Genomic DNA, 14498 nt, shown 5'->3' on the forward strand with positions numbered 1-14498 from the left:
GTTTGTGGAAGGTACTTGAATACTATGGAAATGAAGATGGTATAAGAACCCTTCTAGAATAGAGAGCTCTGGAAACCTGCTGTATATTGAGACAATCTAGATTTTCTTTAACCAGAGGAAAGGTTAAGAGGAGATCAGTTCACTGCATGGGGAGAAGATTTTTTTGGTAGTAGAAGACTCTTTAATGTAGCCGTCACACATGAGATTCAATGGCTGGAAACAGACGTGAGCCAATTACATACAATAAGGTGCATTTCTAAAATAGTGTAATTAACTATTGGAACTTGACAAAGGATCTGGTGGATTCTCCATCACCTGAAATCAGTATTAGATGTATTTCTACAAAATGCTCTTAGTCTATTGTAAGTTTGATTCAGGAATTATGAGATGAAATTCTGTTTGTTAGGCTGGGGTTTAAACTAGATGATTGATCATAATGGTCCCTTCTGGTCTTTTCCTAAGAAAATTCTCTCCTCAGCACTTAAATACTATAGTGACAGACTTTTTAGAAAAATCTTAAATAGGAGAATACCTAAGTTACATGATTGATTGTGAAACAAATCAGTTGAGTAAGAGCTAAATACCTGGAAAAATAATTATTCATTTAAAGAATGTGCATATTTACACCCAATGTAGAAGTTGCTTCTTTAAAGTACGGCATGGTTTCCTGATTTCTTATAGATTAATGCTTAGTGTGTCTATTACACTTTCGATTTTAAATTCAGTTTGGCAAATGAAAAATTAAACTGATCAGGATTTATTATTTGCTGAAGAAATGCTTTTTTACTTCATTCCCATTCCATAAAGCTTAGTGATGAGACATGTACAAAACTGAAAGTGGGTTTATTTAAATAATTTTTTTATGCTACTCATTTCATTAGTAACTACTGAATTGTGGGAATCTCTACAGTTTTCACCTAGGTTGCTGTTTGTACGAGTGGAAGAACAGCCTTGCTGGTGGCGGTGTACTAAATCTGATCAGAATCATAGGCCAGTGCTGACTAATATACAAGGTGACCAGTAGTGTGTTGACTGTCCCATTATTGCCTGCACATGTAGAATTGAGGATAAAGAAGTCAGGAAGATGGGATTGGGGGAGAAATGAAATGAAGAGCAAAAAGAGATTCTGACTAATCTCTTAAAGACAAAATACATATTGCATTAAAGAGAGCTGAATGTAAGTAAATACTTTTGTAGCATTACTTCCATGTAAGCAACTGCTGTAGTTGCTACAAAAATTGATTGCAAAAGGGTGGGGAATCAGTCCATGCACATGAGGGAAGGTGATCCAAGGCTCATATTTCTGTTAAGATCTAGTTTTTGCTGTGGAAAGTTTGGGAATCTAAGTCCCTTGGAAATTAGATTAAATGTTTTAAAACAGGTGTCAACAAACTATGGAATTAAATTTTCTTTATTTCTAAAGAATGAAACCTGTTACAAAACTTCTATGTGAGTAAACCCAGAAAACTGATTTAACAGTTGTCTTTAATTCTGTCATTTTGTCATTGGTTAAAGATAAACTGTGAAACATAACCAATGTTTTTGTTTTCTGTATGTTGTATATGTTGTACTTCAAAAATGATCTTTAAGATCAGTCAGTATCTAATCTCTTTAACTTTTGTCTGTTCGTTATAGATTGACAGTTACTATACAGCCTGGCCACCACTTCCTGCAGCTCCCATTGGCCAGGAACAGCAAACCGCGGCCACTGGGAGCTGCGAGTGGCCATACCTGTGGATGCTCAAGTAAACAAAGCGTCTTGCAGCCTGCCTGGGGCTCACCCTGAACAAGCTGTGAACCAAGGTTGGGAACCCTTGCTATATAGTAACTGGGTGTGAATTTTATTATACAACAATCATAAAAATTAACTGAGTACTCTATTTTTTGCCATTCAGCTGTTCGGACTTGAGTTTTCTTTCTTCCCACCTCTCACTGTTCTTCAAGGCTTTGGTGGAAAGGTAGATTTCATACTGGGCTCTGAAAACGTGCAGATAGGGTCATTTTGAGTTCTTAGTGTTCTACAGTCTAGGACCCAACATCAGAAATGCTGTTCCTCCAGTTCATGAAAGTTTTACTTTGGACACTTTTTCTGTGGCCCCACTCAGTGCAACTGCCTTAATGGGTGGCGTCTGAGGTAGTCTGGTCCAAAATCATTGATTATTAGTACCAGCACCTTGAATTGGACAATAAAGTGAATGGAGAATGTGGACAACTGCTGTGATGCGCGCTCTGTGGCTTGCTCCACCCTAGACAAACTGCCACATGATGTACAAGCTGGAGTTTGTTTGTGCTGGCTGACAATCCTGTGAATAGAGCAAGGTCAAAAAGCAACACTAAGGGACCATCTTTGTTTTGCTCTGCAGTTCTGTCCAAGTTTCTTATGTTGTGCATATTACGATGGTACTCAAGTTACTTTAAATTGCTTTCTGTCCAGTGGGAATGGCCATTTAATTTGCAGTAATGACTACACAGTACTTCACTACTGTTTGTGAGCATTTGATATTTGAAACTTCAGACTTCAGTTGCCACATACCCGCAATGTTTGAGGCATGCTGCCTAGGAACTATGTATGCTGAACAAGAGTTTCAGTATTGTATCTGAAGTCATTGGCAAAATAACTTGCGTGGAATAATTGAAACAACTCAGTGCTTGAAAAAGCACTATGGTATGATAGTGTGTAACTATTACTGAATTTGATGCTGAGTACTGTGTGTGATTTACAAATACACATGAATCTATACCAATATAGAAAATTTACTTTCTAATGATAACACACAATAGATAAGTTCAGTGTAATTTGAAATACTGAATTAAAGGTGACTGGATGTCTTGCAGTTTCAGTAGCAGAACAGAGACTTTGATCTGAATGGCTGGTAGATTACATGAAATCAGTGCCTCGTTGTCTCATTTGGGTTCTAAAATGCCTAAAGTGAAGAAACTGCCATCACAAGTTTTTCCCTTTCAGACAGTTTTCCAGAGATGTTGAGGATTTGAAGCATGGAAAAGGTACTGTGTGCATCCCTACAGATAGTCCCTGAAGGTTAGGGTTGACGGTTGTTAGTAGGACCACATGGGGAAGCTTGCATAGTTGTTGCCCATACTGTACCTGTTTGTCGCTACGGAGCGTCAGTTCTAGTATCTTTAATCCAGAAAAATTATCAGGATTTGCATTGTTATGATTGTGGTATTATCAGGCCATTGTAATTTATGTATTGTTGAAGACTTTTGACTGGCAGTTTATACATCAGTAAATAAGGAGACTGGAAAACAATGTAATGTGTGTTTTTAAGAGTAGAGAAAATGGCACTTGGGCACGAAAATAGATGTTACTGAAACAAAATATCATTTCATCTCATTTATTGTATTTCCTCTCTGATCATCCTACAAAATGACTTATTGTAAGGCTTAGCTTCTGAGGAAGCAAAAAGACTCAATGCAAATTATCCAATGCACATGTCACCATATATATAACAAGACAACTTTTTTCCCATCACTCTTTAGCCTGTTCTGTTTCCTTTCTAGGTCACATGTGACTCCTTATAGTAGCTTTCTTTCTCTGTTTAGAAGAAATATGGAAGAAATCTTTTCTAAGGAGAGACGTTGGAGTCATTAAAATATTGGATCTGTACGAGTGGTGCATGCTGTATAGTGTTTGAGAGCGAGGAATCTGTGTTTAATCAGTTGTGAATGTTCAGTGGCAGACCTGCGCATAGGCAATTTTTATTAAACATTTTGCATTTCAGAAGTGTCGAATGGTAGGACATGTACAAACTTTTCCGAAGATATTCTCCCTTCCTTAAAAAGTTTATAGTGTTCTACAAAGAATGGGGAAGAGAAATGCAGTTAATATATATTGAAATAGTATACAGTAACTCCTCACTTAAAGTTGTTTCCGGTTAACATTGTTTCATTATTAGGTTGCTGATCTATTAGAGAACATACTTGTTTAAAGTTGCGCAATGTTCAGTTATAAGGTTGTTTGGCTTGCCCTATTCTGCCCGGGGAGTGGGGTTGGGGCACCGGGGCTTACCCACTCCACCTGCCTGACATTCCAGCCAGGGAGCGGGTAAATCTCCGACCCCTCTCCCTGGCAGGAGTGCCGGGCAGGTGGAACGGGGCAAGCCCCTGCGCCCCGACTCCACTACATCCCTGCCTCAACCAAGCTTCACAATCAGGTTGGGGAGTCCAGTATTAAATTGTTTAAAATTATTTAAAACTTATACTGTATATGTATATAACGTCTTTTGTCTGGCAAAAAAAATTTCCATGGAACCTAGTCCCCCCCCATTTACATTAATTCTTATAGGGAAATTGGATTCGCTTAATATCATTTCACTTAAAATAGCATTTTTCAGGAACCAAACTACAATGTTAAGGGAGGAGTTATTGTATATATTTTTTCTTTTAATAAGCAGATTAAATTATTACCAGCCATCCCCATCCACCCCTCTTCCTAGCTGTAGATAATTGGTTGAATCCGTATAGGTGTTTTAGTAGAAGTGCGCCTTCATCTCGATTTAAATTAGCATATGTTAGTTTCTTTGGAACACCATCCCTTTTCTGATCCACATATAAGGGCACAGTGGAATAAGATAAAATTCTATTAAGCTGAATTACTGAGCTCAGAGAGATGCTTTCATTGGTAATTAACTTCACAGCTATTTGGTTAGCTGAATCTACAAGTTCATCTGTTGAAACAGGAAGAAATTGTAAACTGAAGAGACATAATAGCCATGGAGCAAGGGATGGTGGGGTTCGAAAGTGCAGCCAAACTGCTTGGTTCCAGGCTTAAGGAGCTTTTCGCAACTTTGCAGAAGCCTGGACTCCACTGGAGAAGTCTACAGAGGTTGTAAAGAGTACTGGATATTTACTTTATTAAAATAAACTAAAACTAAGGGAATTTCAAGGTGACGCTCCCCTCCCCCCTTCGTTTGTTTCTTGTTAGGGATGCAAAACTAAATATTCAAGAAGTTTTCTTCTGTAGTATACACAGACAAGCTAGAAATGCATCTTCTGCTTTGTTAAATGTAAACTAATGTTGTATATGCTACGAAACAGGAAGTGTAATATGGTAGTTAGCCTGGGAGATCTTGACTTTAGGAATTTTGGTAATAGTGCATTAATTCTAGTTTCTCTTCTGTTTAAAGCAACTGCATATACAACTGTTGGTTCTGAACCAAAATAGGTACAGGGAAGTGTTAATAAAGCTTAGTTAATTGAATAAATTGGATAAAGGCACAAAAAATTAAAATCTTTAAAATGGTAAGATTTAGATTTAGTGACACAAGCTGGGGCATTTTGATTTGTGCTTAAAAAAAAAAAAAAAAAAAAAAAGCACCTTGAAACTAAAAATACAGAGTATCAGGGGGTAGCCGTGTTAGTCTGTATCTACAAAAACAACAAGGAGTCTGGTGGCACCTTAAAGACTAACAGATTTATTTGGGCATAAGCTTTCGTGGGTAAAAATCTCACTTCTTCAGATGCATAGAGTGAAAGTTACAGATGCAGGCATTATATACTGACACATGAAGAGCAGGGAATTACTATGCAAGTGGAGAACCAGTATTGACAGGGCCAATTCAATCAGGGTGGATGTAGTCCACTCCCAATAATAGATGAGGTGTCAATTCCAGGAGAGGAAAAGCTGCTTTTGTAATGAGCCAGCCACTCCCAGTCCCTATTCAAGCCCAGATTAATGGTGTTAAATTTGCAAATGAATTTTAGTTCTGCAGTTTCTCTTTGAAGTCTGTTTCTGAAGTTTTTTTGTTCAATGATAGTGACTTTTAAATCTGTAATAGAATGACCAGGGAGAGTGAAATGTTCACTTACTGGCTTATGTATGTTACCATTCCTGATGTCCGATTTGTGTCCATTTATTCTTTTGCGGAGGGACAAATACAGAGTGGGTAAAAATACAGAGTGGGTGATTAGAGTATTTGAAGCAGTGCTGTGAGTTGCTACTCTGTTGATTACAGCAGTATAGATACAGGAGAGGTGAGAGATCATCCATAAAGGTAAAAAGCTACACCTTAAAAAAATCCCTTAACTGTCAAATTCCTCACTTTATTTTCTTAACAGCTCATTATCAGTTCACTTAATATAGACAATGTGTTCTTTTGAAAGACATGACAAATAGTGAATGAATACAATGTCTACATCAGTGGAAATATATAATCACTCTTAGCTGGTACCAAATGTCGCAATATGTTATATTATTGTCTGGGAAAGAATTCCCAGGAGAGGGAGGAAAAAAACTAAAGTTCCTGCAAATGTCAATTAAGATTCATAGACTAAACTCATTTAATGTTTTTTTTTAACCATTTAGTAGATGCCCACATTTGAGCAGCCAGTGTGATGAAAATAAAATGGTTCTGGTTGAACTAAAAGCATCCAATCAAATGATGCCATACATGGGGAAGGTGTACTGAAGGGGTACAGCACCTAGTACTCTGGGGCCCTAATCCTGATGGAACCCTTTTGCACTAACATAATACAAATGAAATAACTTTGTAAAGGGACACTTAAGGCTTTTGGCGTGGGAAACGTGAGAGGCAGTTCTTTTTTATGGAATAAGCATGTTAGCTAGACAATTCAATTAAGAAGTAAAATGGTTAACAATATTGATACTTAAATTTGCATTATTATATTGCAAAGTTACAATTTAATGTGTGAAAATTGGTTGGAAAAGAGTTAATGGGTAAATGGTTGCTATGAGGCTGTCTGAGGGACAAATGCTGCCAAAAAGGGAGCCTGACACCAGTCTGTAACTTTGATCAGAGGAGTTAAAGACAGTGAAGCAGGTTATCAAACTTATCCTGCTATAGTACTTTTTTAGGGAAATACTAAAAACGTAACCCTCAAAAAGGCTAAAGGTACGGTATTTGAACCACTAATAAAATGAGCTTTCTCTCTTTGTTCTTGAAATTACAAATTATGCTCTTTCTCTTATATTGTAGAAGTCTTAACAAGCTAGATTTATCCTCTGTAAGAGTTCATTGGGAGTCTAGGGAACAGGTTTGTTCATGTTGAACAGCCATGTTCTGGTTGAAAATGTTTTTGATGGCATTCTTGGAATGCAGTACTCAGGTCACAGGCAACACATTAAAATGAATGTTTTGTGAATTTACTGTCCTCTTTCACAGAGAGAAATTTAACTTTGGGGAGGAAAGGGAAAACGGAACATAGAGAGGAAGAGAAGTGTGGTGGAATGGAGCTTTGCTTTTGTTTCTGATATTTTTAACATCTTTGATGTTAGGATTTTTTAATTTTGCCCAACAGTGCTGACTGGCTAATAACAATGAACCAATTACCAAAGTTAGGTATTAATGAGTGAGGGGGATTTTGTGTGATGTACATGTACTTTTCTTCTTCACTGACTTTGCAGGTGTGTGTTTTGACTAATGCACTTTGTTGAAAGATGGTTTGGTTTATCTTTATCATAGCACTTACCGTAAACTTTCTCACTGCATAAATTCCAATAACTTGTACAAGAAATATGAATCATGATATGGCAGGAAAATACTATACCTGAAATTTCTTCATGTCACTAGGAGCATTAAACTTTTATCAGGTTAACTCTTTATTTTCCTTGTCTCCATCACAACATTTTAATGTACTCTCTGGTTCAGGTGATTATCCAGATCACTGATTGTTCCAATGCCACACTTAAGTTCATGTATTCTTCCTCATCTGCTGCTATAACACAATGTTCTGGTTTTCCTTTAAGATTTGGAGGTGAGGAGCCTGTCCTTTATCTTCCAGTTTCAAGAATCCTGAAGCTCTGTTACATTTTGAAGCACATAACCATTTGTCTTATATCTGTCTCAGCCTACTTCTCATTTTTTAAACTGGGTTACAGAAATTGTCTCATTCTGTTACAAGATACCAGAGCTATACGTTTCACTATTTTGAGTGCTACTATGGTGCTTCCCTTTTCTAGGTCTTGTTAAACTCAATGGTTGGGGGGGGGGGGGGGGGGGGAAGGGAAGAGTTCCTCTTAAGTATTGCAATTTTGAGTCCTGTAGGGAATTTCCAAGGCTGGGTCTACACTACCCGCCTGAATTGGCGGGTAGAAATCGACCTCTCGGGGATCGATTTATCGCGTCCCATTGGGACGTGACAATCGGTCCCCGAATCGACGCTCTTACTCTACCAGCGGAGGTAGGAGTAAGCGCCGTCGACGGGAAGCCGCAGAGGTCGATTTTGCCGCCGTCCCTACAGCGGGGTAAGTCGGCTGCGATACGTCGAATTCAGCTACGCTATTTGCGTATCTGAATTNGGGGTAAGTCGGCTGCGATACGTCGAATTCAGCTACGCTATTTGCGTTTTTGAATTTGTGTATTTTAAATCCCCCCCCCCCCCCCCCCGTGTAGTGAAGATGTAGCCCAAGACACACGGCTTGGAAGTATCTTGATTGTGGCAAGAAAGAGATGAAAACTTTCTTCCTTTGTGTAATGGATGTGCTTTGTGATGGCATATTCATTTTACCACACTTTAAATATTTAACTTAATGCAGATAACTACTGTGTAAATGTTCAGTATGACCACTTGAAGACCCTGTCCTGCAAACACTTAGGCACATGCTTAACTGTTCTACGATGAGTAGTCCCATTGATTTAAATGGAAATGCTCATGGTGGTAAAGTTTAATCATATGCAGCATTGGTTGCAGGATTGGCATTTGAGACTCTGGCTGCGGGAAGTCTGTGAGTATGAAGTTGTGGATTATGTATATAATTTATCAGTGTACCTTATTTCAAAGCTAGATGTCTGATTTTTTGCCTGCATTAACCCGTTTTGACAGATACAGAACTTAATTTGATGTGTTTGTGTGCTTTTGGGAGAAGAGGTATGCAGCAGCAAACAAAAATAATTTAATAACATCTGATGGTCAGGTTAGCAATTACTGTAGATTTATACACTTAGTGCCTACTCTAGAGAATTCTTTTAAAATCCCACCCATGACATGGTTCATCTGAATAGAATGTTTAAGTGAACTAACATGGTAATAAAAATACCTTGTTATAGGCCCTGATTAAAGCACATTTACAATCACACGGGTCCCCTGGTATATCAAAGCCATTGAGCCGAGGAGGAACAGTAAGTCAATAACTATATTATGTGTTTTCATCAGAAGTGCTCTATAAACATGAATTAATGAAGCCTTAAAACACCCCCTCTGTGGTAGGTACTTGAACTGTTTTACAGATGTTGTAGTTAAGGCAGAGGGACCACAGAGGGGAAGGAGTGTGTATCGGAGCCAGTAGAGCAACGAGTTCCTGGGTCTCCAGTCCTTTGAGACGCTATTTCTCTTGACAGAGTTTAATCCTTTTTATGATCATATGATTAAAATTGGAGAAAGTCGTCTTTGGAGCTTATTTAAAGTTATGAAGTAAATTGTTCCAAGTTGAAAAATATATCGAAGTAGTGAGTCAGGAAAAAACTCAAATCACATGTTCAAATCTGTTGAGATTGGGAACTCCAATGCAGTTATTCAACATGGAATATAGTAATCTTTCTAATATGTAGCAAAGCACAGGTTGTAATTTAGTGCCTTTAATACCATGGAGCTAAATATATCAAAAGGAAAACTGTATGAGAGAAATTTAAAGGTCTACATACAGCATGTCATGTTGCTGTTTATGATGAAATCAGCTGATTAAGATCCATGTTGCTCATTTCTATGAACATATGCAGGACTTGAAAAATCACCTACTTGGATGGACAGCTCTGCCTGTTTGTTTAGGGTGCCGAAGCCATCAACTTCTGGCAGAACTTAAGCTTGCATTTATTTTTGTCATGTTTCTATCCATTCGGCATGTGATGCTCTGCAGTATTGCCTTTCTCATTCTGAAGATAGACTACTGTAGTGCCTCTGCTGCTCAGACTTTCCTAAGTAGCTTGTAAGAATGATTAGTTTCACTTGGGCAGAACAAAAACCTCTGGACAGTGGTGAAACTGAAGGGAGAAATTAATTTTGCTGCTGCTTGGTAACCTACAAGCAACAGAAGAGATGGGAGCTGGAGTTATTCACAGGGAAAGACCCTCCAAAAAAGGAGACTGGAGGTGGGATAGAGTAGTGTAAACTTTTTTTCTGACACAGAGGAAGGTTAAGAGTGGGGAGAGATTTCTCCTAATCCGCTGGAGGTTGGGGAAGCAGGTCTTCAGATATGCAAGAGTAACTCCTGAGGAAGGTTCATGGGCAGTACTCTTAGACCAGTGGTTCTCAAACTATTTACCATGTGGCCCACAATGTGTTATATGGGCCGCATCCAATACTACCTGTATGGCCCTGAGGATGTCACGTGGGCTGCAGCCATGCCAACAGCAGGTTGAGAACCCCTGTCTTAGACAAATTTAAGAAGCTTCCCCCTTCTCTGAGTGCGGAAGCTTGGCTTCTTCCTAGGGCATTGCCCCTGGACCTCATTGTTGGATCTGCTCACTCCCCTCCACAAATGATACATACTGCCCATAGCTGATAGCTTTAGAAAGCTAAAGCAACATATCAAATGGGAAATGGCTGGTGGCTTTAGTGGTCCTTTAGAGTGGTTGGGAGGGAAGGTTTTTTATGTTGATGTGATCAATTTCTCTTACCCTAGTTACTTGGCTCATTCAGATCACCTTTAAAGTGTTTGGGTTTTTTAAATTGTAGGTCACCTTGAAAGCTTATTACTGTTTCAAAATGTTATGTAAATTGAGAAGTCACTTCAAAAGGTATCTATTCATATTTAAATACCCCTTTATTTTTAGCAACAAGGTATTGGTCGACCAAGTGTGTACCATGCTGTCGTGGTCATATTCCTGGAATTCTTTGCCTGGGGACTATTAACAACTCCCATGCTAAAAGTAAGTATTGCCAGTACTGTTTCTCTTTCCTATGATGATGTCACAGCTCAGTTTGTTTACTTTGGAGATCCTGTTCATACTCTCTGGGGGATCTGGTTTTAAATGAGTTTTATTTTATTCCCTGGTGTCTTAATAAAGCAGTTTGAGGTCTCTGACTCTTTTTGCTTATATCAAGCCATCTCGATTTGTACAGTTGGTATTCTGCTAAATGGGACCAGAGCTGGACTGTCAGAGGAGCTGCAAGTTTGATCTGAAATTCATTGGCAGAGCACTTACAGTGCTGTATCTTAAGTCAGTGTTGTCAGAGCCTCATTTTTATAAGAACAAAAAGTATTTAAAAGAAAAAGTTAACTGCAGAGGTTTTATATTATAAAACAAAGACTTGAGTGTATGCTTTATTTGCCAGTTATAACAATTTAATTATGGGCAGCGAAGATTATAATTTTTACTGCAATGTGGGCTGTTTGTTATATCAACGTAACATTTGTAGTAAAATTTATTAAAGATCTTCATGTTAGAAATAGATTTTACAGCTGCTTAAACCCTTATAGAAGGCAGCTACTCTCCAGATGGCTAGATCATTTAAAGGATTGGCAATAGGATATGGAGTCTTTTATCTTCAGGTTAGAGGTGTAAATTCTTTCCATATCAAGACTGCCTAAGGGCTGGTCTACACTGAGGACTTATATTGGCATAACTACTATCTCTGAGGGGGTCTGAAAAATCCACATGCTGAGATATGTGGTGTGGCTATTGTGACTTAACCCCTGCTGTAGACAGTGCTATGTTGATAGAATGTTTCTTCCTGTGACCTAGCTACTGCCCCTCCAGGAGGTGGATTAACTACAGTGATGGGAGAACCCTTTTGTGACTGTAGTGCAGGGGTTCTCAAACTGGGGGTTGGGACCCCTCACAGGGTCACCTGGTTATTACATGAGGGGTCGCGAGCTGGCAGCCTCCACCTCAAATCTCGCTTTGCCTCCAGCATTTATAATGGTGTTAAATATATAAAAAAGTGTTCTTAATTTATAAGGGGAGGTTGCACTCAGAGGTTTTTTATGTGCAAGGGGTCACCAGTACAAAAGTTTGAAAACCCCTGCTGTAGTGAGTGTCTACACTAAAGTGCTCCAGCAGTGCAGCTGCAGCTCTGTTGCTGTAGTATATTAAGTGTAGACATGCTCTGAGTTATCAAACACCCTCTTAGTGATAAAGATATGCTAGTATTTCAGTCTTGTTTCTCATTGAAAAGTGTCCATATAATATCTTGGTCATCTTTCAACAGATTCAGAATTCAAAGAGGCATGAAAACCAAAATTACTTTGTTCCCTAGGAGGGTTCACCCAGAATAATGGTGGTGTATATTGTCATGACAGTGAAATGAAGCTTTTTATTTGATAACTTTTGCTACATTGGCTCTTTAGATAGAGGGCTTAGGTTTCCAGTCCTGTTACTTTCAATGTAACTAAATTAGCTTTTTGTTGTTAATATAGTTAAAAGTTATCTATGTCTGGACGGGACATCAAGCCCAGCCCCCTGTGCTGAGCCAGGACTGTCAGCTAGACCATCCCTGACATCTATTTGTCCTGTCAGTTTTTAAAAACCTCCAATGATGGGGATTCCACAGCCTCCCTTAGAAGCCTATTCTAGAGTTTAACTCGCTTTATAGTTAGTTTTTCCTAATAGCTAACCCAAAATTCCCTTGCTGTGGATAAAGCCCATTACTTCTTGTCCTACCTTCAGTGCACATGGATAGTAATTGATCACAGTCCTCTTTATAACAGCTCTTAACATATTTAAAGCCTCTTATCATTGGCCCCCCTCAGTTTTTTCTTTTCTCAAGGCTACACATGCCCCCCCCCCCCTTTTTTTAAAAACCTCTCCTCATGTTCAGGTTTTTTTAAATATTTTCTAATGTTTGTTGTTCTCCCACTGGACTCTCTCCAGTTTGTTCACATCTTTCCTAAAGTGTGATGCCCAGAACTGGACTCCAGCTGAGGCCTGATTGAGGCTGAGTAGAGTGGTACAGTTACCTCCTATGGTTTACAATGCTCCTATTAATACATCCCAGAATGTTATCCTTTTTCCCAACTGCATTGTTGACACTCATTGTGATCCACTATAACCCCCAGATCCTTTTTTGCAGTACTAACAACTGGCAATCCCCCATTTTGTAGCTGTGCATTTGATGTTTCTTTCCGAGTTGTAGAGCTTGCATTTGTCTGTATTGAATTTCATTTTGTTAAAGTCAGACCAGTTCTTCAATTCCTCAAGGTCAGTTTGAATTCTAATCCTGTACTCCAAAGTGCTTGCAACAGTTTGGGGTCATCTGGAGTTTTTATAAGAACATTGTCCACTCCATTATTCAAGTCATTTATAAAAATATTGAAAGTTGCAGACCCCTACTGGATGCCATTAGGTATCCCCTCCCTATGTTGCAGCAAACCATGATAGCTGCGTGTTGAGTATGGTCTTTCAACTAGTTGTGCATCCACCTTTTAGTAATTCCATCTAGATCACATTTACTTTCTAGAATGTCATGTGGGACTGTGAGAAGCCTTACTAGAATGAAGATAAATCACGTCTACAGCCTCCCCAGTAGGCCAATAATTCTATCAGTGAAAGAGATTGGTTTGGCATGATTTCTTCCTGACAAATCTGTGCTGGCTATTCTTTATAATTTTCTTATCCTCTAGATATGAATTGATTGTTTAATAATTTGTTCCAGTATCTTTCCAGATATCGAATTTAGGCTGACTGGTTATAATTCTCTGGGTCTCTCCCCTCCCCCCCCCCCCTTTTTTTTTTTTTTAAGATAGCTACTTTGTACCTCCAGTCTTCTCAGATGTCAACCATCCTCCATGAGTTATGTTAGAAAGAATCCCATAGATTTAGTAAAATCAAAGTTTTTTTTAAACATCTAATTTACTTTCTACAGTTTTCTACCAAAACCAACTAAATATAAGAGAGAAAAGTAGTTGATACAGAAGTCTGGGACTTCATCAGAGTGGTGATGGCTTCATATGAAAAAAGCTGAGATACTCTGTGTAAAATAATTATTTGATTTCTACTTTTGCTGGGCTTCTTCCTTTTATTTTTATGACAAGAGAGACTTGCAAGAAGTTAGGATCTTTTAAAAAGCTGATCTGCTGTCCCTCTTCTCCACCTGGAGTCCTAATTTTCTTTTTGTGATTTAAAAGATTAATTAAAAGCAGAAGCTGATGAAAAGTTGATTTAAATAGCCGTGGTAATAAAAGAGGAGACGCATGAAAAACATAATCTTATCAGCAGAATTATCTCTAGAAAGAAAGCTATGAATGTTGCATAAACTGTGGCATAATGCTGTTTTTTGGTGTCATGTTTCTCATCAGTGGTTTTCAATATACATATAAATAACTTCTGTGGATGTTGCCAACCCTGGTATAGAAATATACAGGTGCATTTTATTTGAGATTTTGTGAAGAGCTTGGAAAATTAGGCTGGTTTAAACAAGTAACATCCAGTTCTATTCCTAACACTAATCCATAAAACTTTTATATGCGCTTGTCTCCTTCTAATAGACAAAGCTAAGTTACAGCAATTGATAAAATGCCTCATGGGTAATATTCTAGCAAGTTTCTTCACATCTAATTAGAGTTTACTGGACTAGTTCAAGAG

The 14498-nt window shown here is 38.4% G+C and overlaps 1 protein-coding gene across 1 annotated transcript in view; it reads left to right on the forward strand.

The window, feature by feature from the left end:
• The window catches only part of LOC117879000 (hippocampus abundant transcript-like protein 1), a 50793-nt gene that overhangs the window by 12119 nt on the left and 24176 nt on the right, over window positions 1–14498 (forward strand). The window contains exon 2 of the mRNA XM_034773815.1: window positions 10749–10844. Coding sequence (XP_034629706.1) covers window positions 10749–10844 — 96 coding nt within the window. The remainder of the gene's footprint in view (window positions 1–10748; window positions 10845–14498) is intronic.

Source organism: Trachemys scripta, chromosome 6 (genome assembly GCF_013100865.1).
Source record: "Trachemys scripta elegans isolate TJP31775 chromosome 6, CAS_Tse_1.0, whole genome shotgun sequence".
Lineage (NCBI taxonomy): Eukaryota > Metazoa > Chordata > Testudines > Emydidae > Trachemys > Trachemys scripta.